Genomic DNA, 26,673 nt, shown 5'->3' on the forward strand with positions numbered 1-26,673 from the left:
GAATTTTGTAAGTTTCTATAAGATCACCCCTCAATCTCCTAAATTCTAGAGAGTGTAAACGAAGTCTATCCAGTCTTTCTTCATAAGACAGTCCTGACATCCCAGGAATCAGTCTGGTGAACCTTCTCTGCACTCCCTCTATGGCAATAATGTCCTTCCTCAGATTTGGAGACCAAAACTGTACGCAATACTCCAGGTGTGGTCTCACCAAGACCCTCTACTGCAGGGTCTCACCAAGTCGCACTGGCTTCTCCAAAACAAGAAGCTGGTGCGACTTGGGTGGGGGAGGGATAGAGAGAGAGGGAATGCCGGGGCTACCTGAAGTGAGGGAAATCAATATTCATATCACTGGGCTGTAAGCTGCCCAGGCGAAATATGGGATGCTGTTCCTCCCATTCCCATTATCACCCATTCCTTCTCTCCAGAGATGCTGCCTGTCCCGCTGAGTTACTCCAACCTTTTGTGTCTATCTTCGGTTTAAACCAGCATCTGCAGTTCCTTCCTGCATGTCTCTCTGCAGCCAGAACCAGGGGCCACACGCAGTTTAAGAATAAGGGGTCGGCCATTTAGAACGGAGACGAGGAAACACTTTTTCTCACAGAGAGGGGTGAGTCTGTGGAATTCTCTGCCTCAGAAGGCGGTGGAGGCCGGTTCTCTGGATGCTTTCAAGAGAGAGCTATATAGGGCTCTTAAAGATAGCGGAGTCAGGGGATATGGGGAGAAGGTAGGAACGGGGTACTGATTGGGGATGGTCACATTGAATGGCGATGCTGGCTTGAAGGGCCGAATGGCCTACTCTTGCACCTATTGTCTATTGTCTCCGCAGTTGGAGAAACGCCCCCCGACGTCACTGTCCAGGGTCCAGGCAGCAAGATCTGGGAAGTCCACCAGACTTGCAGGTGTGTTTACATTGGCCGTGCCAGGCCTGGGGTCATGGTCCTGGCATCTACATCTTGACCAAGATGTTATCGTACTCCGTCTCGGAGTGGCTGTCGTTGTCGGCCTCAGGGCGCGACCCTTCGGCCGACCTCCCCCTGCTAGCCCCCTGCTTGGCGGTGGCGGGCACGGCGTAGTCGTCGGTGTGCGGGTTGTACGGGTACTCGTGTCCGCGGGGGTCGCACTCCTGGCCCTGCAGCCTCCAGGCGTGGCCCCTCATCTCCTCCGGGTAGTCGTAGAGCGAGGGGGCGTCCGAGCCCTCGGGCTCGTCGTAGATGTGGTCCCTGGGGCGGACCGTGGCCGGGCACGGGCAAGCCGACGCCACCTTCTCCTGCCGCCCGAAACCGCGCTCGTCGATGGTGTCGTACAGCGGGTATTCACTCGCCTGGGGCAGGAAGGTGGAGAATCCCGTGGTCTCGCCACCACCGTCCGGAGCCTTGACCGGCGGACAGAGGAGGGATGCGAGGCGCAGAGTCTGGGCGATTGAGTCGAAGGGAACGGCGTATTCAGATTCCTGGCCCGCTGCTGCCACCTCGTCCCGAGACTTCCTGGCCTTGCCCCGGGCCATTGGCCTGGGAATAACATCCAACACCTCAGAGTAGGTGGACTGTAGGTCAGGCTGGATGCCCCTGGCTTGACCTCCATGGCCCTTGGACCCTGGGTTGACCTTCCAGGGCAAGGTAGAAGCTGACCGGACGCTGGGCTCAGGGGCCACCTCCAGCGAGAGGCATCTCAGGGCCGGGAGAGTCGCATTGGCCATCTCGCCCTTGGCCTTGGCTGGCTGTTGGCCCTCAGTCTCTCCCACCTCCCCTTCTTCCTCGGCCTCCTGGGCTGAGCCGGGCCTGGAGGTCACCAGAGGCTCGTTGTCCCCATCGCTGGATGACCGCTTCTCCTCCCTGACACCCTGCCGGACAACCTTAATGGCCGATTCGATGATCTGGAAGATGCCATTGGCGTGGTTGGTGTCAAACTCGAAGCTGCCCTCCCCGGACATGCAGCGCCGGCCAGCCTCGAAGGAAAATGTCACCTGGAAACAGAGCAGCGAGACATTAGACAATCGGTGCAGGAGGAGGCCATTCGGCCCCTCTAGCCAGCACCGCCATTCAATGTGATCATGGCTGATCATCCCCAATCAGTAACCCATGCCTGCCTTCTCCCCATATCCCTTGATTCCACTAGCCCCTAGAGCTCTATCTAACTCTCTTTTAAACCCATCCAGTGAATTGGCCTCCACTGCCCTCTGTGGCAGGGAATTCCACAAATTCACAACTCTCTAGGTGAAAAAGTGTTTTAAATGGCCTCCCCTTTATTCTAAGTCTGTGGCCCCTGGTTCTGGACTCCCCCAACATTGGGAACATTTTTCCTGCATCTAGCTTGTCCAGTCCTTCTATAATTTTATACGTTTCTATAAGATCCCCTCTCACCCTTCTAAATCCCAGTGAATACAAGCCCAATATTTCCTCATATGACAGTCCCGCCATCCCGGGGGTTAACCTTGGAACCTTGTGGCCGAATTGACAGTCCTTTAGACAGAGTTGACGTGGATAAGCTTTTCTCACTGAGAGTAGGGAAGTTTCAAACAAGAGGATATGACTTGAGAATTAAGGGACAGAAGTTTAGGGGTAACATGAGGGGGAACTTCTTTACTCAGAGAGTGGTAGCTGTGTGGAATGAGCTTCCAGTGGAAGTGGTGGAGGCAGGTTCGATTTTATCATTTAAAAAATAAATTGGATAGGTATATGGACGGGAAAGGAATGGAGGGTTATGGTCTGAATGCAGGTAGATGGGACTAGGGGAGAGTAAGTGTTCGGCAGGGACTTGAAGGGCCGAGATGGCCTGTTTCCGCGCTGTAATTGTTATATGGTTATATGGTTTACCTTGTCCCGTCCAAAGCGCCTGAGGAACCTGTAGGGCCAGGTGTAGAGCACCTTTCCACGCTCCAGCTCCTTCAGCTGGAGGCTGTCCTCCTCCACAGCGAGCAAGAATGGTCCCTGGAGGCCACACCTATCCGCTGCTTCTGTCGTCCTCACGGTCACCCGGAACTCCTTCACTGCACAACACACAACGTAAACTGGTCAAAGATCCAGCTCGATACAGTGACACAGAGACACAGTGCCGAAACAGGCCCTTCAGCCCACCGAGCCCAGGCCGACCAGCCATCACCCCTGGCCCCATAGCAGAAGTGTCCACATCGCGGGGCTGGGAACTGGAAGTATCCCGAGCTAATTCTGCCACCACCATCATCTATTGCAGGGGTGGGGAACCTTTTCATGTTGGAAGGCGGCATTAAGTTAGCTGTAATCTAATAAGGCCACATCTAAGAAACTTCAATTAAATATACAGTGCTATATCTGCCTCAGAGGGCGGTGGAGGCCAGTTCGCTGGAACCAGGGGCCACAGTTTAAGAATAAGGGGTAAGCCATTTAGAACGGAGACGTGGAAACACTTTTTCTCACAGAGAGTGGGGAATCTGTGGAATTCTCTGCCGCAGAGGGCAGTGGAGGCGGGTTCCCTGGATGCTTTCAAGAGAGAGCTAGATAGGGCTCTTAAAAATAGCGGAGTCAGGAGATATGGGGAGAAGGCAGGAACGGGGTACTGATTGGGGATGATCAGCCATGATCACATTGAATGGCGGTGCTGGCTCGAAGGGCCGAATGGCCTACTCCTGCACCTATTGTCTATTGTCTAGTGTCTACTTCACGACATTTATCTTGAAGGTTGTCGAAGAGATCTATTCCTCGTGTCCTACCCGTAAGAGTGCCCAAAGCGAGTAACTCTTCGTGGCAATAAAACAGCCCTCATGACTTACTAATGTTTTAATTGTGGCCCTCTGTCGGGGAGGATTATTTTGTTGAATCTTCTTTCACTCTTTGGTATTTTAAATACGTTCATTTTAAGATTAAAATAAAAATAATAAAAGACGAACAAAAACATATTAATAAAAATAAAAGGATTAGTTCGACAAAATTTGGATCCATTCAAAAGGCCGCACTTAATGGCCTCGAAGGCCACCCCTGGTCTATTGCAACAAGTGATGGCTCGCACTGATTGTCGCCGGATGCTGGAGCCCTTTTCAGGACGGACGATGGCAGCGATGTCAACATTTGGGACGACAGATGGCACAATGGGCTAAGTGTTCGGCTGGCAACCGGAAGGTAGCCGGTTCGAATCCCGCTTGGAGTGCATACTGTCGTTGTGTCCTTGGGCAAGACACTTCACCCACCTTTGCCTGTGTGTGAATGTGTGTGAATGTGTGTGAGTGATTGGTGGTGGTCGGAGGGGCCGTAGGCGCAGATTGGCAGCCACGCTTCCGTCAGTCTGCCCCAGGGCAGCTGTGGCTACAGAAGTAGCTTACCACCACCGAGTGTGACTGAGGAGTGAATGAATAATGCGATGTAAAGCGCCTTGAGTATTCTAGAAAGGCGCTATATAAATCCCATCCATTATTATTATTATTATTATTGATCATTATTCAGACTGTATCCAACACCCCATTACAATCGAAGTGTTCTTGGTCTTGTGCTGAAACTTTAAGTCTCCACCCCTTGGTAATCGAGCCAACTTCAATATCTCTGTTCACACAAGCACTAAAGTGTAGGTCTACAATTATTATTATTATTTGAAACATGGAAGACGGACACGAAAGAATCCTACCCACTAGGAACAATTTACAATTTTACCGAAGCCAATTGACCTACCAGCCTGCACGTCTTTGGAGTGTGGGAGGAAACCGGAGCACCCGGAGAAAACCCACGGGGTCACGGGGAGAACGTACAAAGTCCTTGCACCCCTAGGTAGGATCGAACTCAATCTCTGGCACCATAAGGTAGCAATTCTATCATGGCACCATAAGGTAGCAATTCTATCATTGCACCAATGTGCTACCCTAAAATAAAATAGGTCACATTCTGTCCTGGGCCTGCACCATTGCCAGAGTGAGGCCCAGCGCAAATTGGAGGAACAGCACCTCATATTTGCTTGGGTGATTTACACTCCAGCGGTATGAACATTGACTTCTAGAATTTCAGGTAGTCCGTGCTTTCTCCCTCCTTCCCCTCTCCTTCCCACCTCTCCCACAAGCCTACTGTCTCCACCTCTTCCTTTCCTTTTCCCACCCCCCCACCCCCCGACATCAGTCTGAAGAAGGGTCTAGAACCGAAACATTGCCTATTCCTTCGCTCCATAGATGCTGCCTGACCCGCTGAGTTACTCCAGCACTCTGTGAAACGTCACCTATCCATGTTCTCCACAGATGCTGCCTGACCCGCTGAGTAACTCCAGCACTCTGTGAAACGTCACCTATCCATGTTCTCCACAGATGCTGCCTGACCCGCTGAGTAACTCCAGCACTCTGTGAAACGTCACCTATCCATGTTCTCCACAGATGCTGCCTGACCCGCTGAGTTACTCCAGCACTCTGTGAAACGTCACCTATCCATGTTCTCCACAGATGCTGCCTGACCCGCTGAGTAACTCCAGCACTCTGTGAAACGTCACCTATCCATGTTCTCCACAGATGCTGCCTGACCCACTGAGTTATGGTGCAGCAGCATCTATGGAGCTAAGGAAATAGGCAACGTTTCGGGCCGAAATCCTTCTGGAAATAGGCAACGTTTCGGGCCGAAACCCTTACGGGTTTCGACCCAAAACGTTGCCTATTTCCTTAGCGCCATAGATGCTGCCTGACCCGCTGAGTAACTCCAGCACTCTGTGAAACGTCACCTATCCATGTTCTCCACAGATGCTGCCTGACCCGCTGAGTTACTCCAGCAATTTGTGCCCCGTGTGTGTATTAACCAGCATCTGCAGTTCTTTGTTTCTGATCTTTTAAATAATGGGCCATCATCCTTTCTTTACCTTAATTCAAACAATATCAGTTTTTTATCAGGGGATCTCTGCTGATCAAAAAGTTGCATTGTCTTTGCATTTTCTAGAAATTTTCCGAGATGCCTGATCTTGCTATGAGTGTGAGCCTGCCACGCCATTGTGTGTTGTTGATAACATCTCAAATGCTTCCTCTTTTAAATGATACACACAGGCAAGTACCTTCCTGTGTGCTGCGGTTTTCAAAGTAGGCCTATCTGAAGGTAGAAAGCAGAAGTTCCACATGTTAACCCCAAAGCAGCAAAGAGTGGAAGGGTTACTCTTGTCCCTCACTACAAATTTGGGACGTGCTGTGTACCCCAGACTTAGCACAAGTCCGGTGTCCGTGTTACCCCCCCCCCCCCCCCGGCTCCCAGACGCTGGCTGGCTGGCTGGCTGGCTGGCTGGCTGGCTGACTGACTGACTGACTGACTGACTGACTGACTGACTGACTGACTGACTGACTGACTGACTGACTGACTGACTGACTGACTGACTGACTGACTGACTGACTGACTGACTGACTGACTGACTGACTGACTGACTGACTGACTGACTGACTGACTGACTGACTGACTGACTGACTGACTGACTGACTGACTGACTGACTGACTGACTGACTGACTGACTGACTGACTGACTGACTGACTGACTGACTGACTGACTGACTGACTGACTGACTGACTGACTGACTGACTGACTGACTGACTGACTGACTGACTGACTGACTGACTGACTGACTGACTGACTGACTGACTGACTGACTGACTGACTGACTGACTGACTGACTGACTGACTGACTGACTGACTGACTGACTGACTGACTGACTGACTGACTGACTGACTGACTGACTGACTGACTGACTGACTGACTGACTGACTGACTGACTGACTGACTGACTGACTGACTGACTGACTGACTGACTGACTGACTGACTGACTGACTGACTGACTGACTGACTGACTGACTGACTGACTGACTGACTGACTGACTGACTGACTGACTGACTGACTGACTGACTGACTGACTGACTGACTGACTGACTGACTGACTGACTGACTGACTGACTGACTGACTGACTGACTGACTGACTGACTGACTGACTGACTGACTGACTGACTGACTGACTGACTGACTGACTGACTGACTGACTGACTGACTGACTGACTGACTGACTGACTGACTGACTGACTGACTGACTGACTGACTGACTGACTGACTGACTGAGAAATTCACCACAAGGGCAAGTTGATCGGTTCCCACAGTCCTCTACCTCTTTCTCAACCTCTGTGATGTCCCTATTCTTGCTTTCCCAATGCTCCCCTCCATCGAGAAAACGTTGGGGCAAGTCATTCACAGACAAAAAAAAGAATCAGATCCTGCTTTTCTTGTGAGAGTCCCTTGTGTTCTTCAGTTTAGTTTATTGTCACGTGTACCGAGGTACAGTGAAAAGCTTTTGTTGCATGCTATCGTCAGCAGAAAGACAATACATGATTACAATCGAGCCATTTATAGTGTGTAGATACATGATAAGGGAAGAATGTTTAGTGCAAGGTAATGCCAATAAAGTCCGATCAAGGATAGTCCGAGGGTCTCAAACCAGGTAGATAGTAGTTCAGGACTGCTCCCTGGTTGTGGTAGGATGGTTCAGTTGCCTGATAACAGCTGGGAAGACACTGTCCCTGAATCTGGAGGTGTGCGTTGTCACACTTCTGTACTTTTTACCCGATGGGAGAGGGGAGAAGAGGGAGTGACTCCCCGCCCACCGCTGGGTCACGGTGAGTGTGTGAGTGTGTGTGTGTGTGAGTGTGAGTGTGTGTTGGTGCGTGTGAGTGTTGATGTATGTGAGTGGGAGTGTGTGTCTGTGTGTCTGTGAGTGTGTGTGTGTGTGTGAGAGTGTGCGTGAGAGTGTTGGTGTGTGTGAGTGTTGGTATGTGAGCATTGGGAGTGTGACTGTGTGTGTGTTGGTGTGTGTGTGTGTGAGTGTGTGTGTGTGTGTGTGTGTGTGTGTGTGTGTGTTTGTGTGATTGTTGGCGTGTGTGAGTGTTGGTGTGTGTGTGAGTGTGAGTGTGAGTGCGTGTGAGTGTGTGTGTGTGAGTGAGTGTGTGTGTGTGTGTAGATCTGGAGGTTGCTAATCCGTGACCGAGAGTTACTTCCCCCTCGGTTGTGGTCAGTGTGTACATTAACCGTCGCGGTGTATGTACAGACGTTGCAGATGCTGCGTGACTCGCAGCCAGAGCAGGAAGCTGAGAAAGCCACCGTCAAAAATCTTTTCCATGACGTGAGTGAGTGTCGCTGAGTACAGGAGGTGGCTTCACACTGCGTCCGGCATAGACAATAGACAATAGACAAAAGGTGCAGGAGGAGGCTGATCATCCCCAATCAGTACCCCATTCCTGCCTTCTCCCCATATCCCCTGACTCCGCTATTCCCCTGACTCCGCATGTAGCTAGAATACCCACAGGATGCACAGAGCACCCTCTGCCTCCACAACATCTGCCCCCTTGCCCACTGCCTCCCCTCACACACTCCTCCCCTCTACCCCTTCACCCTCTGCCTCCTCACCCACTCATTCCCTCTGCCCCTCCATCCACTCCTCTTCTCTGCCTCTCACCCCCTGCTTCCCTATCTAGAATAGAACAACGTTTATATGTTTCTGCTGTCATACAAACAAGACACACAATTAAGACAATTTACATAAACATCCATCACAGTGAATCTCCAAACGCCTCCTCACTGTGATGGAAGGCAAAGTCTTGTCTCTCCCCCGTTCTTTATTCTTCTCCCAATGTTAAAGCCCCCAGCGGGCTATGGCGCCGGGCGATGTAAGGCACCGCTCCGGGTCGTTTTTAACCCCGCGATTCGGGCGGGAGAAGTTGCCGTTGCGGGAGCTCCGAAAAGCGGTCTCCCACCAGGGACCCGCGAGCTCCCGATGTCACCGTCCACCGGGCCTGCGGCCGGAGCCTCTGAAGCTCCGGAGTCGGGTCGCAGACGCGGGCCACCACAGCTCCCCACCCTCCGAAGCCGGCCAGCTCCACCATGGTGAGTCCGCAGGCTCCGCGACTGGAGCCCTCAGGTTGGTTCCGGCTGGAGGCCGCTCCACGGTGCTAGGCCCCAACGACAACGGAGACCCGACAGGGAAAAGGTCAGATCCCCCGTACAGGGAAGAGATTTAAAAGTCCCCCCCCCCCACATATACACAGTTAAAAATAATATATAAACTACGACCAAACCATACACTTATCAGTACAAAAAGAAAATAAAGGCAGACGGACTGCAGAGGCCGCTGCCGGGAGGCGCGCCACTTCCGAACTCGTGATCCCCTCTTCCCCTCCCCCACTCATCCCCTCTGCTTCCCCACCCACTCATCCCCTCTCCCCCCACATCCCCTCTGCCTCTTACCCACTCATATGATAGGAGAAGAATTAGGCCATTCGGCCCATCAAGTCTACTCTGCCATTCAATCATGGCTGATCTATCCCTCCCCCCCCCCTAATCCCGATCTCCTGCCTGCTCCCCATAACCCCTGACACCCGTACTAATCAAGAATCTATCTATCCCTGCCTTAAAAATATCCACTGACTTGGCCCCCACGGCTTTCTGCGGCAAATAATTCCACAGATTCACCCCCTCTGCCTCTCACCCTCTGATCCCTCTCACCCACAATGTCCATGTCCATGTTGAAAACATGATGCCACAGACTTGGCCCTCCATTCCCTGCAAATCCATGTGCCTGTCTAAACTCCTACTAAACACCACTATCGTATCTGCCTCCACCACCACCAGTGTGTTCCAGGCACCCACCACCCTCTGTGTAAAAAAATAATCTTGCACCCCTCATCTCTTTCAACTTTACCCCTCTCGAAGCTATGCCCTCTAGTGCTGGACACTTCCACCCTGGGGAAAAGGGACTGAGTGTTGACCATGTCTATGCCTATCTAAAGGACAACTAGAAAGGGCAGTTCAATGCTGCCTCGGCCAGCAATACCCACAGCTCTTGAATGTGTTAAAATAACAAAAATAGCTGATGTGTGTGAGGCTGCAACAAATAGCCAACAGGGCCCTGTATCTGCTCACAATCTCCACTTCTACTTCACCAGATATCGCACTTCATCAGCAGCTAACATTTTCCAACCACACAGCAAGTAAAAGGTGTGGTCAGCGGCAGAGTTGCTGACGTTCGGCGCTTACAGGGCCAGAGGCCCGGGTTCGATCCCGACTACGGGTGCTGTCGGTACGGAGTTTGGACCTTCTCCCCGTGACCTGCGTGGGTTTGTAAATTTAAAATTGTCCCTAATGTGTGTAGGACAGTGCTAGTGTGCGGGGGGGTCGGCGGTCGGCACGGACTCGGTGGGCCGAAGGGTCTGTTTCCGTGGTGTACCTTAGACAATAGACAATAGGTGCAGGAGTGGGCCATTCGGCCCTTCGAGCCAGCACCGCCATTCAATGTGATCATGGCTGATCATCCCCAATCAGTAACCCGTTCCTGCCTTCTCCCCATATCCCCTGACTCTGCTATCTTTAAGAGCCCTATCTAGCTCTCTCTTGAAATCATCCAGAGAACCGGCCTCCACCGCCCTCTGAGGCAGAGAATTCCACAGATTCACAACTCTCTGTGAGAAAAAGTGTTTCCTCGTCTCCGTTCTAAATGGCTTACCCCTTATTCTTAAACTGTGTGTGGCCCCTGGTTCTGGTCTCCCCCGATATCGGGAACATGTTTCCTACCCCTAGCGTGTCCAAACCCTTAATATGTTTCAATAAGATCCTTGTGTCCAAGCGAGGGGTGGGGGTGCCCCCTCCCTCTCTACTGATTTTATTTTTAATTTTTATTTTTTTAATCAAAAATATTTATTCAAATATTAAAATAGTATTTACAATACAATAAAACAAAACACCCTCATAATAAAAGATGACCAAATATGCTAAGCAACTGCTAAACAACTATATTGCAATCCTTGTCCAGGATACATTCAACCCCCCTCGGTGTCCAGTGGTCACGGAACTCCCTCAGGGTGCCCGTAGACAGGGCGTATTCCCTTTCTATCCGCACCCGGGCACAGACGTATCCCCGGAAAAGGGGCAGGCAGCCGGCTAGGGTAGCGCCTTCCACTGTCTGGCGCCTTGACTCGCGGATGGCCAGCTTGGCCTCCCTCTCTACTGATGGAAGGTGGCAACAAGTGTAGACCACAGGCCGTTGTGGAGTGTGTGTTCTCGCTCTGTAACTGTATGTGGTAGTGGCTCAGAGATACGCCGCTGGGTGGCGTGGCCCCAGCTCCGAACCATTTCCCACTCTGCCTCCAGTCTTCCCCGCTCTCTACCCACATTCTGAGCCGACTCTCAGGGACACGCTCACATTGAACGATCGCTGACCATTTGTTCGTACGTCTGTACACACACACACACACACACACACACACACACACACACACACACACACACACACACACACACACACACACACACACACACTGAACTTTTTTCCCTCTCTCTTGTTATCATATTAGTTTACAATGTACGATGTTTACATATTCATGTTTTAGAAAGAATTGCAGATGCTGGTGAAATCGATAGTGGACACAAAATGTAACTCAGCGGGACAGGCAGCATCTATGGAGAGAAGGAATTGGCGACGTTTCAGGTGGAGACCCTTCTTCAGACTGATGTGTTTCTGCAAGTGAGAATTTCATTGTTTTGTCTGGGACATATGACGATAAAACACTCTGGACTCTTGACTCTTGTTCTCCAACCCCCCCCCCCCCCGCCTGATCCCCTCCTCTCCGAGCCCTCACCTCCTCCAGCTACTCAGACAGTCAGCGATTTCCCATGAAGCAGAGATAGAGAGAGAGAGGTTTCGGACAACCCACGCCTCGTCTACACGCCCAGCTGTGTCATTCTTTCCACAGGGGAAGCTCGGCTCATCACAGAGTGGAAGCATCTCGAGACCATCTCCTAGAACAAGATGCCTATCTAGTTTCTATTTTTCGAGAATGAGCTGTTTCACAAAGCACAGCAGAAATATGTTGCAGCATTTGCTGGGTCACCAGGGAGGGAACTGACCCTAAAGTGACCAAAATTACTTGGCCTTCCAATCCCATTGGTGGCAATCCCATTTTTTGTCTGCCTTCGATTTTTTTCCAGCATTTGCAGTTCCTTCTTAAACTTTGCATCCTGCTGAGTTACTCCAGCTTTTTGTGTCTGTCTACGCTTTAAATAATAATAATAATGGATGGGATTTATATAGTGCCTTTCTAATACTCAAGGCGCTTTACATCGCATTATTCATTCACTCCTCAGTCACACTCGGTGGTGGTAAGCTACTTCTGTAGCCACAGCTGCCCTGGGGCAGACTGACGGAAGCGTGGCTGCCAATCTGCGCCTACGGCCCTTCCGACCACCACCAATCACTCCCACACATTCACACACATTCACACACAGGCAAAGGTGGGTGAAGTGCCTTGCCCAAGGACACAACAACAGTATGCACTCCAAGCGGGATTCGAACCGGCTACCTTCCGGTCGCCAGCCGAACACTTAGCCCATTGTGCCAGCACCTGCAGTTCCTTGCCCAACATCTTAGTCCATGTCTTTTTGAATATTTACACAGAGGGGGAGATGACCACAAGTACACAGAGAGGGTATCCGGAGCGGGGTCCCTCACCGGGGACCCCTGGAGGGGGAGCTCCGACCGCTGGCCCTGCGGTCTGCGGTGCTTCCGGCTACAGCGCGGCGGGGACTTTAGATCTTTGACCGCCAGCCAGCGGGCCACACCAACCTGAAGCCGCGGTCTCCGGTGGGGAGGCACCGATTCATGGCTTACGTGGACTTTACCTTGTCTTCTCATCTGGATGCCCGCAGCGGCGGCTGCAGAGGGTTGATGTCCCGACCACGGGGGAAAATGGAGGAGGATTGGCCAAATTGTGTGCCTTCCACCACAATGATGAATGCTGTGGTGGATGTTTATGTTAAATTTTTATTGTGTTTTTGTGTGTGTCTTTTTCATTGTACCGCTGCTGACAAATTCATTTCACTTGCACTTTATGTGCAAGTGACGAATAGAACTGACTGATTGATTGATTGATTGATTGATTGATCGATCGATCGATTGATTGATTGATTGATTGATTGATTGATTGATTGATTGATTGATTGATTGATTGATTGATTGATTGATTGATTGATTGCCTTACCGGCCTTGCGGGTGCTGTACAGCGAGTTCTCCTCCATTGGCACCATGATATTCTTCTTCACCTTCTTTGACCGCTGGAAACCGTCAGCCTTATTCGGCCCCGGCCGATCACCCCAGAACATCTGGAAGGAGAAAAGCACCGGCGAAATTTCAGTTTGGTTTAGAGATAGGTAGATAGATAGATAGATAGATAGATAGATAGATAGATAGATAGATAGATAGATAGATAGATAGATAGATGGATAGATAGATAGATAGATAGATAGATAGATAGATAGATAGATAGATAGATAGATAGATAGATAGATAGATAGATAGATAGATAGATAGATAGATAGATAGATAGATATAATTTATTGCCACACAACCAGGGTTGGTGGAAATTTGGGTTGTCAGCAGCAGTACAATGATAAAGAACACACAATAAAACTGTAACACAAACATCCACCACAGCATTCATCACTGTGGTGGAAGGCACAAAAATTTGGCCAGTCCTCCTCCATTTCCCCCCCCGTGTACAGGACCAGAGTCCAGTCAGTCCAGGATCGGCTCTTGCTCTTCCTCACCGGAGACCGCGGCTTTAGATTTTTGTAGGCCGCAGGCCGGCGGTCGAGATTTAAAGTCCCCGCCGCAGCCAGAAGCACCGTAGACTGCAGGGCAGATACAGCAAGGAAACAGGCCCTTCGGCCCACCGAGTCTGCACTGACCTGCCATCCCTGCACTATCCTACACACACACTAGGGACAAGTACATTTATACCATGCATATTAACCTACAAACCCACACACTAACACTATCCTACACACACTAGGGACAATTTACAATTTTACCAAGCCAATTAGCCTACAAAACCTATACGTCTTTGGAGTGTGGGAGGAAACCGGAGAAAACCCACGCAGGGAGAACGTACAAACTCCATGCAGACAGCACCCGTAGTCAGGATCGAACCCAGGTCTCTGGCATTGTTAGGCAGCAACTCTACCGGTGGACCACTGTGCCGCATCTTTCTATGGATGAAAGATTACTCTTCTTCACCACGTGGCTATGTACCACACGTCTGCCATCCTTTCTGGCCCTGGTTGCATCCACTGATGTGATTATCCGGCATCCCACGGCCTTGCTCCTCCTGGCTACGTTCCTGGTTGGAACCACACAGTTTCCACTGGTCAACCTGTCACCATCTGGGATAAACAGCGATTGTAACCTGTTGTTCTTGGTCTCTATACAAAATCGCTGTTGACAACTCAACTAGATTGTGACACTCTGAAATGTGAAGATTGTGTGTGTGTGTGTGATGCCACTGGGAGATGTAACGACAAATATCTTTCAAATACCATCTAATACAGGAGATGAGGAAGAATTTGTTTAGTCAGAGGGCGGTGACTGTGGAATTCTTTGCCGCAGACGGCTGTGGAGGCCAAATATCAGAGTTAGATAGATTCTTGATTAGTACGGGTGTCAGGGGTTATGGGGAGAAGGCAGGAGAATGGGGTTAGGAGGGAGAGACTTGATGGGCCGAATAGCCTAATTCTGCTCCTGTCACTTTTGACCTTCATGTGTTCGATTGTCTAATTTAGACACTGAGCCTTTAGCTAGCTTGTAAGTTCATAAGAGCAGAATTAGGCCATTCGGCCCATCAAGTCTACCCCGGCATTCAATCATGGTTATTCTATCTCTACCTCCTAACCCTCCTTCAGAAGAAGGGTCTGGACCCGAAACGTCACCCCTTGAATCTGAAGAAGGGTCTCGACCTGAAACGTCACGCATTCCTTCTGCCTGTCCCACTGCATTACTCCTGCATTTTGTGTCTATCTTCGGTGTAAACCAGCATCTGCAGTTCCTTCCTACACATTGTCTGGGACATGTTTTGGAGCATTCTCAGGCTGTGACAGGCGCTATAGAAATGCACAACTTTCTTTCCTTTCCTCAGTTTGTCAAGTGTAGTTTAGTTCATTGCCACACGGGTTAGTCAAGTGAAAGTCAATGTTCCCGATGTTGGGGGAGTCCAGAACCAGGGGCCACAGTTTAAGAATAAGGGGTCGGCCATTTAGAACAGAGGTGAGGAAACACTTTTTCTCACAGAGAGTTGTGAGTTGTGGAATTCTCTGTCTCAGAGGGCGGTGGAGACTTTGGATACTTTCAAGAGAGCGCTCTTGAAGATAGCGGAGTCAGGGGATATGGGGAGAAGGCAGGAACGGGGTACTTATTGTGGATGATCAGCCATGATCACAGTGAATGGCGGTGCTGGCTTGAAGGGATGTATGGCCTACTCCTCCACCTATTGCCTGTTGTCTATCAAGAGCCAGTCTCTGACGCATGAGGGGATCACACTAACAACTGCAGAACTTACCGGAAAGGCCATTTCACACAGTGTCTGATTCCAGTCATCGTACTCTGATGATTCTGCGGCAAACACAAAGAGTTTCTCGATGGTTTCCACGTGGAAGGCTCGGCAGTCGGAGGGGCAAGAGTCGCCCGGGGACTCCGTGATACGGATACAGTCGCTCAGCTTGATCACCTTCTTGTTCTCTGCTTTCCTGGTGCTTTGCCTCTCGCTCAGGCTCACCCCCTCCTTGAACTCAAAGTACTCCAGGCGGGCGACAGAACAGGTGGTCTCTCCGTACAGCAGCACCCACACCTTCTTCCATTTCTGCACGGCAAACATAAAAACATAGAAAATAGGTGCAGGAGTAGAGGCCATTCGGCCCTTCATGCCTGCCCCGCCATTCAATATGATCATGGCTGATCATCCAACTCAGTATCCCATCCCTGCCTTCTCTCCATACCCCCTGATCCCTTTAGCCACAAGGGCCACATCTAACTCCCTCTTAAATATAGCCAATGAAGTTGCCTCAATTACCTTCTGTGGCAGAGAATTCCACAGATTCACCACTCTCTGTGTGAAAAATGTTTTCCTCATCTCGGTCCTAAAAGATTTCCCCCTTATCCTTAAACTGTGACCCCTAGTTCTGGACTTCCCCAACATCAGGAATAATCTTCCTGCATCTAGCCTGTCCAACCCCTTAAGAATTTTGTAAGTTTCTACAAGATCCCCCCTCAATCTTCTAAATTCTAGCGAGTACAAGCCGAGTCTATCCAGTCTTTCTTCATATGAAAGTCCTGCCATCCCAGGCAAGAGAGTCAAAGACTCGTCAAGCACATGAAACAGACTTCTCGGTTAATTCCCGGCATGGCGGGACTGTCATATGATGCTAGTATGGAGCGGCTGGGCTTGTACATGCTGGAATTTAGAAGAATGAGAGGGGATCTTATTGAAACATATAAGATTATTAAGGGTTTGGAAATTTGATCAGTCTGAAGAAGGGTTTTGGCCCGAAACGTTGCCTATTTCCTTCGCTCCATAGATGCTGCTGCACCCGCTGAGTTTCTCCAGCACTTTTGTCTACCTTCCATTTTCCAGCATCTGCAGTTCCTTCCTAAACACATGAAACAGACCATTCGGCCCATCACGTCCTTGTTCATCACTCACTGAAAGTAAGCATGCAGGTACAGCAGGCAGTGAATAAAGCGAATGGCATGTTGGCCTTCATAACAAGAGGAGTTGAGTATAGGAGCAAAGAGGTCCTTCTGCAGTTGTACAGGGCCCTAGTGAGACCACACCTGGAGTATTGTGTGCAGTTTTGGTCTCCAAATTTGAGGAAGGACATTCTTACTATTGAGGGAGTGCAGCGTAGGTTCACCAGGTTAATTCCCGGGATGGCGGGACTGTCATATGTTGATAGTATGGAGCGGCTGGGCTTGCACACTCTGGAGTTTAGAAGGATGAGAGGGTATCTTATTGAAACATATAAGATTGTTAAGGGTTTGGACACGCTAGAGGCAGGAAACATGTTCCCGACGTTGGGGGAGTCCAGAACCAGGGGCCACAGTTTAAGAATAAGGGGTACGCCATTTAGAACGGAGATGAGGAAAAACGTTTTCACACAGAGGGTTGTGAATCTGTGGAATTCTCTGCCTCAGAAGGTAGTGGAGGCGGGTTCTCTGGATGCTTTCAAGGGAGAGTTCGATAGAGCTCTTAAAGATAGTGGAGTCAGGGGATAAGGGGAGAAGGCAGGAATGGGGTATTGATTGGGGATGACCAGCAATGATCACAGTGAATGGCGGTGCTGGCTCGAAGGGCCAAATAGGCTACTCCTGCACCTATTGTCTATGTCCATGCCAATCATTTTGTCCACCGACACCGACCCCATTTGCCTGCATCAGGTCCACACCATTCAATGTGGAAAGGTAGACATGAAAAGAGCAACTCAGTAGGACAGGCAGCGTCTCTGGAGAGAAGGAACGGGATGACCCGACTCGAGACATCACCCATTCCTTCTCTCCAGAGATGCTGCCTGTCCCGCTGAGTTACTCCAGCGTTTTGTGTCTATCTGCAGTTCCTTCCTGCACAGCACTATTTGCATGGCATGTTCCCCGAGCTGTCGCCCTGATTAGGAAGCAAACTCAGAGGAACGGTGAAGGAGAATTCTTCACAAGAGCCAAGGGCAAGAGTCGGCTGCCCAAATGCTTTGCCCAGCCATCTCCGTGACTCCGTTCGGGAGAGTCATTATGGGTTGAGAATGAACCTACTTCACTGTGGTGATCAATCACAATGAATGTCGACAAGACCACAGCCGTTAGTGCTCTTTTATCGAGAGCCTTCAAGGTTTGCACAAGATAACAAGGCAATTAAAGGTGAAGAAGGCCATCCATCCACTTCCATTACACACGCCCACACACAAACGTGCAGCCAAATACCAATCCAACTCAATCAGTCTGAAGAAGGGTCTCGACCCGAGACGTCACCCAGTCCATCTCTCCAGAGATGCTGCCTGTCCCGCTGAGTTACTCCAGCATTTAGTGTCTAACCCCAATCCAACTCAATCCACACGTTCGCTTACGACACCAGCCGTAGTGGGCCAGGTATCAAATATAGATGTGACAGAGTACAGGAAGGAGATTGAGAACCTCGCAACCTGATGCCAAGACAACGCCCTCTGCCTCAAAGATGGACACAGAGTGCTGGAGTAACTCAGTGGGACAGGCAGCATCTCTGGAGAGAAGGAATGGGTGATGTTTCGGGTCGAGACCCTTCTGCAGACCAGAAACGTCACCCATTCCTTCTGTCCCGCTGAGTTACTCCAGCATTTTGTGTCCATCTCCGGTGTAAACCAGCATCTACAGTTCCTTCCTACACATCCTCCCCTCAATGTCATATGTCTGTGTCTGTGTCTGTGTCCGTCTGTGTCTGTCTGCGTCTGCGTGTTCTTGTGAGTACGTGTACACACATACAAACACACACTGAACTTTTTTTCTCTCGTTTATCATATTGTTTAGAGTGTACTCTACTAGATTTACTAGAATGTTGCCTGGGTTTCAGCAACTAAGTTACAGAGAAAGGTTGAACAAGTTAAGGCTTTATTCTTTGGAGCGCAGAAGGTTAAGGGGGGACTTGATAGAGGTTTTTAAAATGATGAGAGGGATAGACAGAGTTGACGTGGAAAAGCTTTTCCCACTGAGAGTAGGGAAGATTCAAACAAGGGGACATGACTTGAGAATTAAGGGACTGAAGTTTAGGGGTAACATGAGGGGGAACTTCTTTACTCAGAGAGTGGTAGCTGTGTGGAATGAGCTTCCAGTGAAGGTGGTGGAGGCAGGTTCGTTTTTATCATTTAAAAATAAATTGGATAGTTATATGGATGGGAAAGGAATGGAGGGTTATGGTCTGAGTGCAGGTATATGGGACTAGGGGAGAATACGTGTTCGGCACGGACTGGAAGGGTCGAGATGGCCTGTTTCCGTGCTGTAATTGTTATATGGTTATATGGTACTATGTTTACATATTCTGTTGTGCCACAGCAAGTATGAATGTCATTGTTCTATCTGGGACGCATGACAATGAAATTCTCTTGACTCTTGACACGATTGTTCTATCATGAGGAGATGTTGGAAGAAGAAGTGGTCAAAAGCTCAGACAGGGAGGTTTTAGAGTGAGGAGAGAAAGCCGGAGAGGTGGCCAGACGGCCAGACGGCCAAGGGGCCCCAGCTACATGGAGACACAACCACCACAGGCCAAGGCGGCGCAAGTCCAAGATGTGCCGGTGAGCAGTGACGGAGCGTTGCGGCTGGGACAGGAGGAGCTGCACGGGTGGGGAAAGATGCACTGGAGGGGCTGGATGGGTGGGGAAAGATGCATAGGAGGAGCTGCACGGGTGGGGAAAGATGCACTAGAGGAGCTGCACGGGTGGGGAAAGATGCACTGGAGGAGCTGCACGGGTGGGGAAAGATGCACTGGAGGAGCTGCACGGGTGGGGAAAGATGCACTGGAGGAGCTGCACGGGTGGGGAAAGATGCACTGGAGGGGCTGCACGGGTGGGGAAAGATGCACTGGAGGGGCTGCACGGGTGGGGAAAGATGCACAGGAGGAGCTGCACTGGTGGGGGGAAATGCACTGGAGGGGCTGCACGGGTGGGGAAAGATGCACTGGAGGGGCTGCATGGGTGGGGAAAGATGCACTGGAGGGGCTGCACGGGTGGGGAAAGATGCACTGGAGGTGCTGCACGGGTGGGGAAAGATGCACTGGAGGGGTTGCACGGGTGGGGAAAGATGCACAGGAGGAGCTGCAAGGGTGGGAAAGGTGAGGTCGTGGGGGTAGCTGAAGAGAAGGAAGTGTGATATAAAACTGAGGAACTGTACACTCAGCAGGAACCTGCAGGGTTCAGTGAACTCAGGGGGGGGGGGGGGGTGGACGAGGAAGATGAAGTCAAGTTGGTACCCGACAGATGCCAGGTGTACGGAGCGTGCAGTGGCCAGGGGTGCCCAGAATGGACAAGGACACAGGCAGATGTTTTCGCAAATTCCTAGCCCGAAGAAGGGTCTCAACCCGAAACGTCACCCATTCCTTCTCTCCAGAGACGCTGCCTGTCCCGCTGAGTTACTCCAGCACTGAGTTACTCCAACACGTCTTCAGTTTGAACCTGCACCTGCAGTTCCTTCCTACACATGCAGAACAGAGACGCCTGGGCCTGACTCAACCTGGCACCTTCAGATGTGGGAGATACGCCACCATGAAGCTCACCATCAGTGACAGCCGGCAGGTGTGGTGTATCTGTCCATCCCCCCCCCCACCCCCCTACCCCCACCCCCAGCACCAACTGTAGCTTGGCACCTGTATCAGCGCAGGAAGTGGGTGCAGGGCACAGGGTGGGGGTGGGGGTGGGGGGTGGTGCAGGTGAAGAGTGTATCTGTTGCCTCCTCTGTGGAACGTGACCCACAGAAGCTTCACATTTAGGTTCAGAGATATAGTGCCCTTCGACCCACCGAGTCCACACCTATCAAGCCTTATAGAAACATATGAAATAGGTGCAGGATGAGGCCCTTCGGCCATTCGAGCCAGCACCGCCATTCATTGTGATCATGGCCGATCGTCCCCTATCAATAACCCGTGCCTGTCTTCTCCCCATATCCCTTGACTCCACTAGCCCCTAGAGCTCTATCTAACTCTCTCTTAAATCCATCCAGTGACTTGGCCTCCACTGCCCTCTGTGGCAGGGAATTCCACAAATTCACAACTCTCTGGGAGCAAATGTTTTTTTCTCACCTCAGTCTTAAATGGCCTCCCCTTTATTCTAAGACTGTGGCCCCTGGTTCTGGACTCGCCCAACATTGGGAACATTTTTCCCGCATCTAGCTTGTCAAGTCCATTTATAATTTTATATGTTTCTATAAGATATCCCCTCAAGCCTAGTCTTTTCAATCTTTCCTCGTATGACAGTCCCGCCATCCCAGGGATCAATCTCGTGAACCTACGCTGCACTGCCTCAATCACAACAATGTCCTTCCTCAAATTAGGAGACCAAAACTGTACGCAATACTCCAGATGTGGTCTCACCAGAGCCCTATACAACTGCAATATGTTCCTCCTGCAAGTAAAGACAACAGGCCTGTTGGATACACCGCACACAATGTCTTCCTCATCCAAGGTCAACTTTAGTTTAGTTTAGCTTGGAAGCTTGGAAACAATTTCTTGATTGCCACATCAGTGTGTAGGGACCAGGACAGGTTGCTGGTGTTATGCATGTCCAGGAACTTGAAGTTGTTGGCCATCTCTGCAGCATCAGTGTTGTGTTCACCCTCTCGCTTCTTTTGGTCAACAACCAACTCATCAAGTCTATTGGCTCGTTGATGTTAAGAGCTAGGCTGTGCAATGACACAAGGACGCAAGGTTCTCGATTCCTTTCCTGTACTTTGTCGTATCTGATCAACAACAATGGTGTCATCCGCCAACTCAAACAACTTTTAAAGTTAACAATGTCATTCTATACCACAAAGAATTCAGGGGTGCCACAGCGGTAGAATTCCTGCCTTACAGCGCCAGAGACCTGGGTTCAATCCTGACTATGGATGCTGACTGTGTGGAGTTTGCACGTTCTCCCTTTGACCACGTGGGTTTTCCCCCTGGTGCTCCGGTTTCCTCCCACACTCCAAAGACGCACGTGTTGGTAGGTGACTTGACGGGTTAAAATTGTAAGCTGTGCCTATTGTGTAGGCTGGTGCTAGAGTATGGGGTGGCAAAACTGACGTAGATCTTCTGTTGATTAAAATTACATTTGGAAAGATACATGCATCGGAAAGGTTGAGGAAGTTGGGCCAAATGCAGGTAGGTGGGACTAGTAAATGGGGCAAGTTTTGCTGAGTGGCCTATTTCCGTGCTGTACAGGGCTGGCATGGTGACACAGCTGTAGAGTTGCTGCCTTACAGCGCCAGAGACCAGGGTTCGATCCTGACTACCGCTGCTGTCTGTACAGGGTTTGTACATTCTCCCCGTGACCTGCGTGAGTTTTGCCTGGGTGCTCAGGTTTCCTCCCACACTCCAAAGACGCACAGGGTTGCAGGTTAATTAGTTTGGTGAAACTGTAAAAATTGTAGGATAGTGTTAATGAGCGGGGATCGTTGGTCGGCACGGACTCGGTGGGCCGAAGGGCCTGTTTCCACACAGTATCTCTAAAGTCCAAAATTATAGAGAAGTGGCCATTTTGCACAATTGACCCAGGTTGTGGATAATTCTCCAGCTGTACACCTCCCCTTCCCTAATCTACTTCCCTCTACGGAAAAGTGGTTTGAGACCACTTCTGAGAAATGTGCTATAATATGCATAGAACATAGAACAGCGCAGCGCAGGAACAAGCCCTTTGGCCCACGACATGTCCACTGAACATGATGCCAAGACCAACTCTTATTGGCCTGCACATAGTCCATATCCCTTCATTCCCCGCACATCAAGTCCCAGTCAGTCTAGTCTGTGGCTATTATTCATACACTCTTGGACTGAAGTACCATTGTGCCTATGTGCAGGTTTTTACAGAACTGTGTTACAAAAAGGGAATTTCACTAGACATAGATACATGTAACAAGAAAGTACCAAACATGTGTGTGTGGATGTCTATGTGTCCACCTGTGTGTGTGTGTGTGTGCGCATGTGCGTGTGTGTGTGTGGATGTCTATGTGTCCACCTGTGTGTGTGTGCATGTGTGTGTGTGTGTGTGCATGTGTGTGGATGTCTATGTGTCCACCTCTGTGCGTGTGTGTGTGAGTGGGTGTGTGCGTGTGGATGTCTATGTGTCCACCTGTGTGCGTGTGTGTGTGTGTGCGTGTGTGTATGTGTGTGTGTGCGCTCGTGTGTGAGTGTGCTCATGTGCGCGTGTGTACGTGTGTGTGCGTGTGTGTGCGTGTGTGCGTGCGTGTGCGCGTGTGCGTGCGTGTGTGTGCGTCTGCACATGTGTACATATACGTGGGGTAGTAAGTTGGGGATTCATAGCTCTCTCTCCCTCTCTCCCTCTCTCTCACACACACGCACACACACACGCACACACACACGCACACACGCACGCACACACGCACACACGCACACGCACACGCACACACACACATACACACGCACACACACACACGCACGCACACACACGCACACGCACACACTGACACACACAGACATACACACACTGCATGGACACACACACACACACACACACACACACACGCACACACGCACACACACACGCACGCACGCACGCACACACGCACACACGCACACGCACACACACACATACACACGCACACACACACACGCACGCACACACACGCACACGCACACACACACACACAGACATACACACACTGCATGGACACACACACACACACACACACACACACACACACACACACACACACACACAGACATACACACACACACGCACACACACAGGCACACAGACATACACACACTGCATGGACACACACACACACAGGCACACAGACATACACACACTGCATGGACACACACACACACACACACACACACACACACACGCTCACACAGACTCTGAAGAAGGTTCTCGGCCCGAAACGTCACCCATTCCTCTCTCCAGAGATGCTGCCTGTCCCGCTGAGTTACTCCAGCTTTTTGCGTCTACCTTCGGTTAAAACCAGCATCTGCAGTTCCTTCCTAAACTAAGAACTATCTTGGTTGCACTCTGGATTTGGGTAGTTTTGCATAAATATTGGGGCTTTGAATTTACTGTTTTTGTAATACAGTTAATATTGTTTTTGTTTATCTTGTGTTAACATTTGAGTATAGTTGGGCTGAAGGGCCTGTTTCCACACTGTATCACTCTATGGCTCTGGGGCTCACTAACTTTCCAGTGTAGCAGTTCCTCCAGTGGAGGGAACATGAAAGATTAACGGTCTCAATAGTGTCAGACAGCCAGTTTCTTACCCAGTCCTCACAAAATATAATAATCCCACAGAAAGTACATGAGGGAGCGGGTTTACCTTGCCAAACTTCTGCTGCTGCTGGGTGTGAAGGACTCCCTGTTTCACGACTGCATCCATGCTGCACGCTTCATCCTCTGCCGCTCGAACCGCGAACTGCTGTCGGAGAGAGAGTGTCACAGCTCAGCAAGTGTGGTTTATCTCCGTCAGCTGTGTGCCCGACACCAGGAGCCGTCGCTGATTCAACCTTGCCTCCACTGCATCTCCTCGCAACTCCTCCTCCCAGCCCAGACTGAAGCCCTCTCTCCCCCAGCTCTCTCTCTCCCCCCCATCTCTCTCTCTCTCTCTCCCATCTCTCTCTCTCTCTCTCTCTCTCCCATCTCTCTCTCTCTCCCCCAGCTCTCCCCCATCCTCACCCCCAAAGCTCTCCTCCCTGCTCCAACCTCAGAATGACTAGTACAGGTGTCAGGGGTTATGGGGAGAAGGCAGGAGAATGGGGGGTTGAGAGGGAAGGATAGATCAGCCACGATTGGATGGTGGAGTAGACTTGATGGGCCGAATGGCCTAATTCTGCTCCTCTCACTTATGGACCCTCCCCTCTCCCAGCCAGGAACCCAGCCTGAACTCCCCCCACCCCTTGCTCCCACCTCAAAATCCTTTCCCCTCCTATCCCAGAGTCCACTGTTCCCACCCCCTCCGCTCAACATTCCCCCTTGCTCCTACCCCAAAACACTTCCCCCTGTCATCCCTCCCTCCAGAACCCAGCCTGCGCCCCAGCCCCCTCCTTCACTCCCACCTCCTCTCCTGGCTCCTGCCCCTGGAGAGTTGGATAAACTTGCTTTAAAGTAGTGAGCTGTGCGATGTGTTGAAGGTGTGGTCTGTGGGGGGCAGGGCACGCGTGGAGCGGAAACGCCAGACTCACCACTCGAGCTGTGTAAGCTTCCTGCCAAGAACCCAGCAGAACCCAGAAGTCCTTCTGCAGTTGCACAGGGCCCTAGTGAGACAACACCTGGAGTATTGTGTGCAGTTTTGGTCTCCAAATTTGACGAAGGACATTCTTGCTATTGAGGGAGTGCAGCGTAGATTCACCAGGTTAATTCCCGGGATGGCGGGACTGTCAGATGTTGATAGAATGGAGTGGCTGGGCTTGTATACTCTGGAATTTAGAAGGATCAGAGGGAATCTTATTTGAAACGTATAAGATTATTAAGGAATTGGACATGCTAGAGGCAGCGAGCATGTACCCGATGTTGGGGGAGTCCAGAACCAGAGGCCACAGTTTAAGAATAAGGGGTTGGTAATTTAGAACGGAGATGAGGAAAAACTTTTTCACCCAGAGTTGTGGATCTGTGGAATTCTCTGTCTCAGAAGGCAGTGGAGGCCAATTCTCTGGATTCTTTCAAGAGAGAGTTAGATAGGCTCTTAAAGATAGCGGAGTCAGGGGATATGGGGAGAAGGCAGGAACGGGGTACTGATTGTGGATGATCAGCCATGATCATAGTGAATGGCGGTGCTGGCTCGAAGTGCCCAATGGCCTACACCTGCACCTATTGTCTATTGTCCTTCTCTCCAGAGACGCTGCCTGACCCGCTGAGTTACTCCAGCATTTTGTGTGCTACGTCCGATGCCTTGCGCTCTGTGCGGGGGTGAGCTCTCGGAGGAGATGTCAAGCCAAGAGCCTGACCTCACTCTCAAACAGGCATGGATGCTGGCACTGAAAATGGAAGATATTCCCGGTAAAGCAGAAGACCCAGTCCTTGGCAAGGTGTGCTTGTGGGAGAGGTCTGAACACAATATAATGCCTCACATCCCCTCATTACATCAAGGAAGAGACTTAGATTTTGATGTGACACAAAATTGCTGGGGAAACTCAGCGGGTGCAGCAGCATCTATGGAGCGAAGGAAATAGGCAACGTTTCGGGCCGAAACCCTTCTTCAGACTTAGATTTTGATGTGATATGTTTTAAAACCATCTATAAGCGAGGAAAGGTGCAATATAAATGCGTGTCTCTTGATCTCAACGGGCTGTGTAACACTGCCCTCTAGAGCACAGGACTGCCATTACCGCCAGCCATTGATAAATTCTGATTCATAAACATAATAATGTTCCAGCCCGAAATGTCACTTATCCATAAGGTAGACACAGCACGGTGAAGAGTGTGTGTGTGTGTGTGTGTGGCCCGGACATTGAACTGATGGCTGTGGGTCTCCGCTTATGCTGTGTGTCCCTGGGATTCTCACACGCCGCTGTGTTGGAGTTTTGTATCTTGTTGCTTTTTAGATATGACCGTATCGGTTTGTCAAGGAGGACTCTCTCTCTAACGTCTACAGGTGCACAGTCGAGAGCATGCTGACCGGTTGCATCGTGGCTTGGTTCGGAAACTTGAGTGCCCTGGAGCGCAAAAGACTACAAAAAGTAGTAAACACTGCCCAGTCCATCATTGGCTCTGACCTCCCTTCCATCGAGGGGATCTATCACAGTCGCTGCCTCAATAAAGGCTGGCAGCATCATCAAGGACCCACACCATCCGGGCCTCACACTCATCTCCCCACTTCCTTCAGGTAGAAGGTACAGGAGCCTGAAGACTGCAATGACCAGGTTCAGGAATAGCTACTTCCCCACAGCCATCAGGCTATTAAACCTGGCTCGGACAAAACTCTGAACATTAATAGCCCATTATCTGTTATTTGCACTTAATCAGTTTATTTATTCATGTGCATGTGACAATAAAGGAGCATTGAACCATTGAAACTGCCGGGGTAACTCAGAGGGACAGGCAGCATCTCTGGAGAGAAGGAATGGGTGACATTTTGCGTCAAGACCCTTCTTCAGATAGTAGTCCAACACTGCTCTCTAGTTGTGGTGGGATGATTCAGTTACCTGATAACAGCTGGGAAGAAACTGTCCCTGAATTTG

At 50.5% G+C, this 26,673-nt stretch overlaps 1 protein-coding gene across 1 annotated transcript; it reads right to left on the reverse strand.

The window, feature by feature from the left end:
- Positions 1-815: 815 nt before the first annotated feature.
- Positions 816-23,953, reverse strand: dok2 (docking protein 2). The gene is made up of 5 exons (XM_033013967.1): positions 23,817-23,953; positions 15,337-15,636; positions 12,988-13,108; positions 2,814-2,986; positions 816-1,963 (listed from the first exon to the last, which is right to left on the reverse strand). Exons 1-5 carry the CDS (start codon positions 23,874-23,876, stop codon positions 947-949), a joined length of 1,671 nt encoding a protein of 556 aa, XP_032869858.1. The 5' UTR covers positions 23,877-23,953; the 3' UTR covers positions 816-946.
- Positions 23,954-26,673: the final 2,720 nt, after the last annotated feature.

This window comes from Amblyraja radiata, chromosome 39, assembly GCF_010909765.2.
Source record: "Amblyraja radiata isolate CabotCenter1 chromosome 39, sAmbRad1.1.pri, whole genome shotgun sequence".
NCBI classification, from domain to species: domain Eukaryota; kingdom Metazoa; phylum Chordata; class Chondrichthyes; order Rajiformes; family Rajidae; genus Amblyraja; species Amblyraja radiata.

Coding starts and splice junctions, on each gene's coding strand:
- dok2 (XM_033013967.1), bottom strand. CDS start 23,876: ATGGATGCAGTCGTGAAACAGGGAGTCCTTCACACCCAGCAGCAGCAG. Junction 2,987..12,987: donor GTACAGCACCCGCAAGGCCG/GTAAGGCAATCA, acceptor TGTGTTGTGCAG/TGAAGGAGTTCCGGGTGACC. Junction 1,964..2,813: donor GGCGCTTTGGACGGGACAAG/GTAAACCATATA, acceptor CTCTGTTTCCAG/GTGACATTTTCCTTCGAGGC.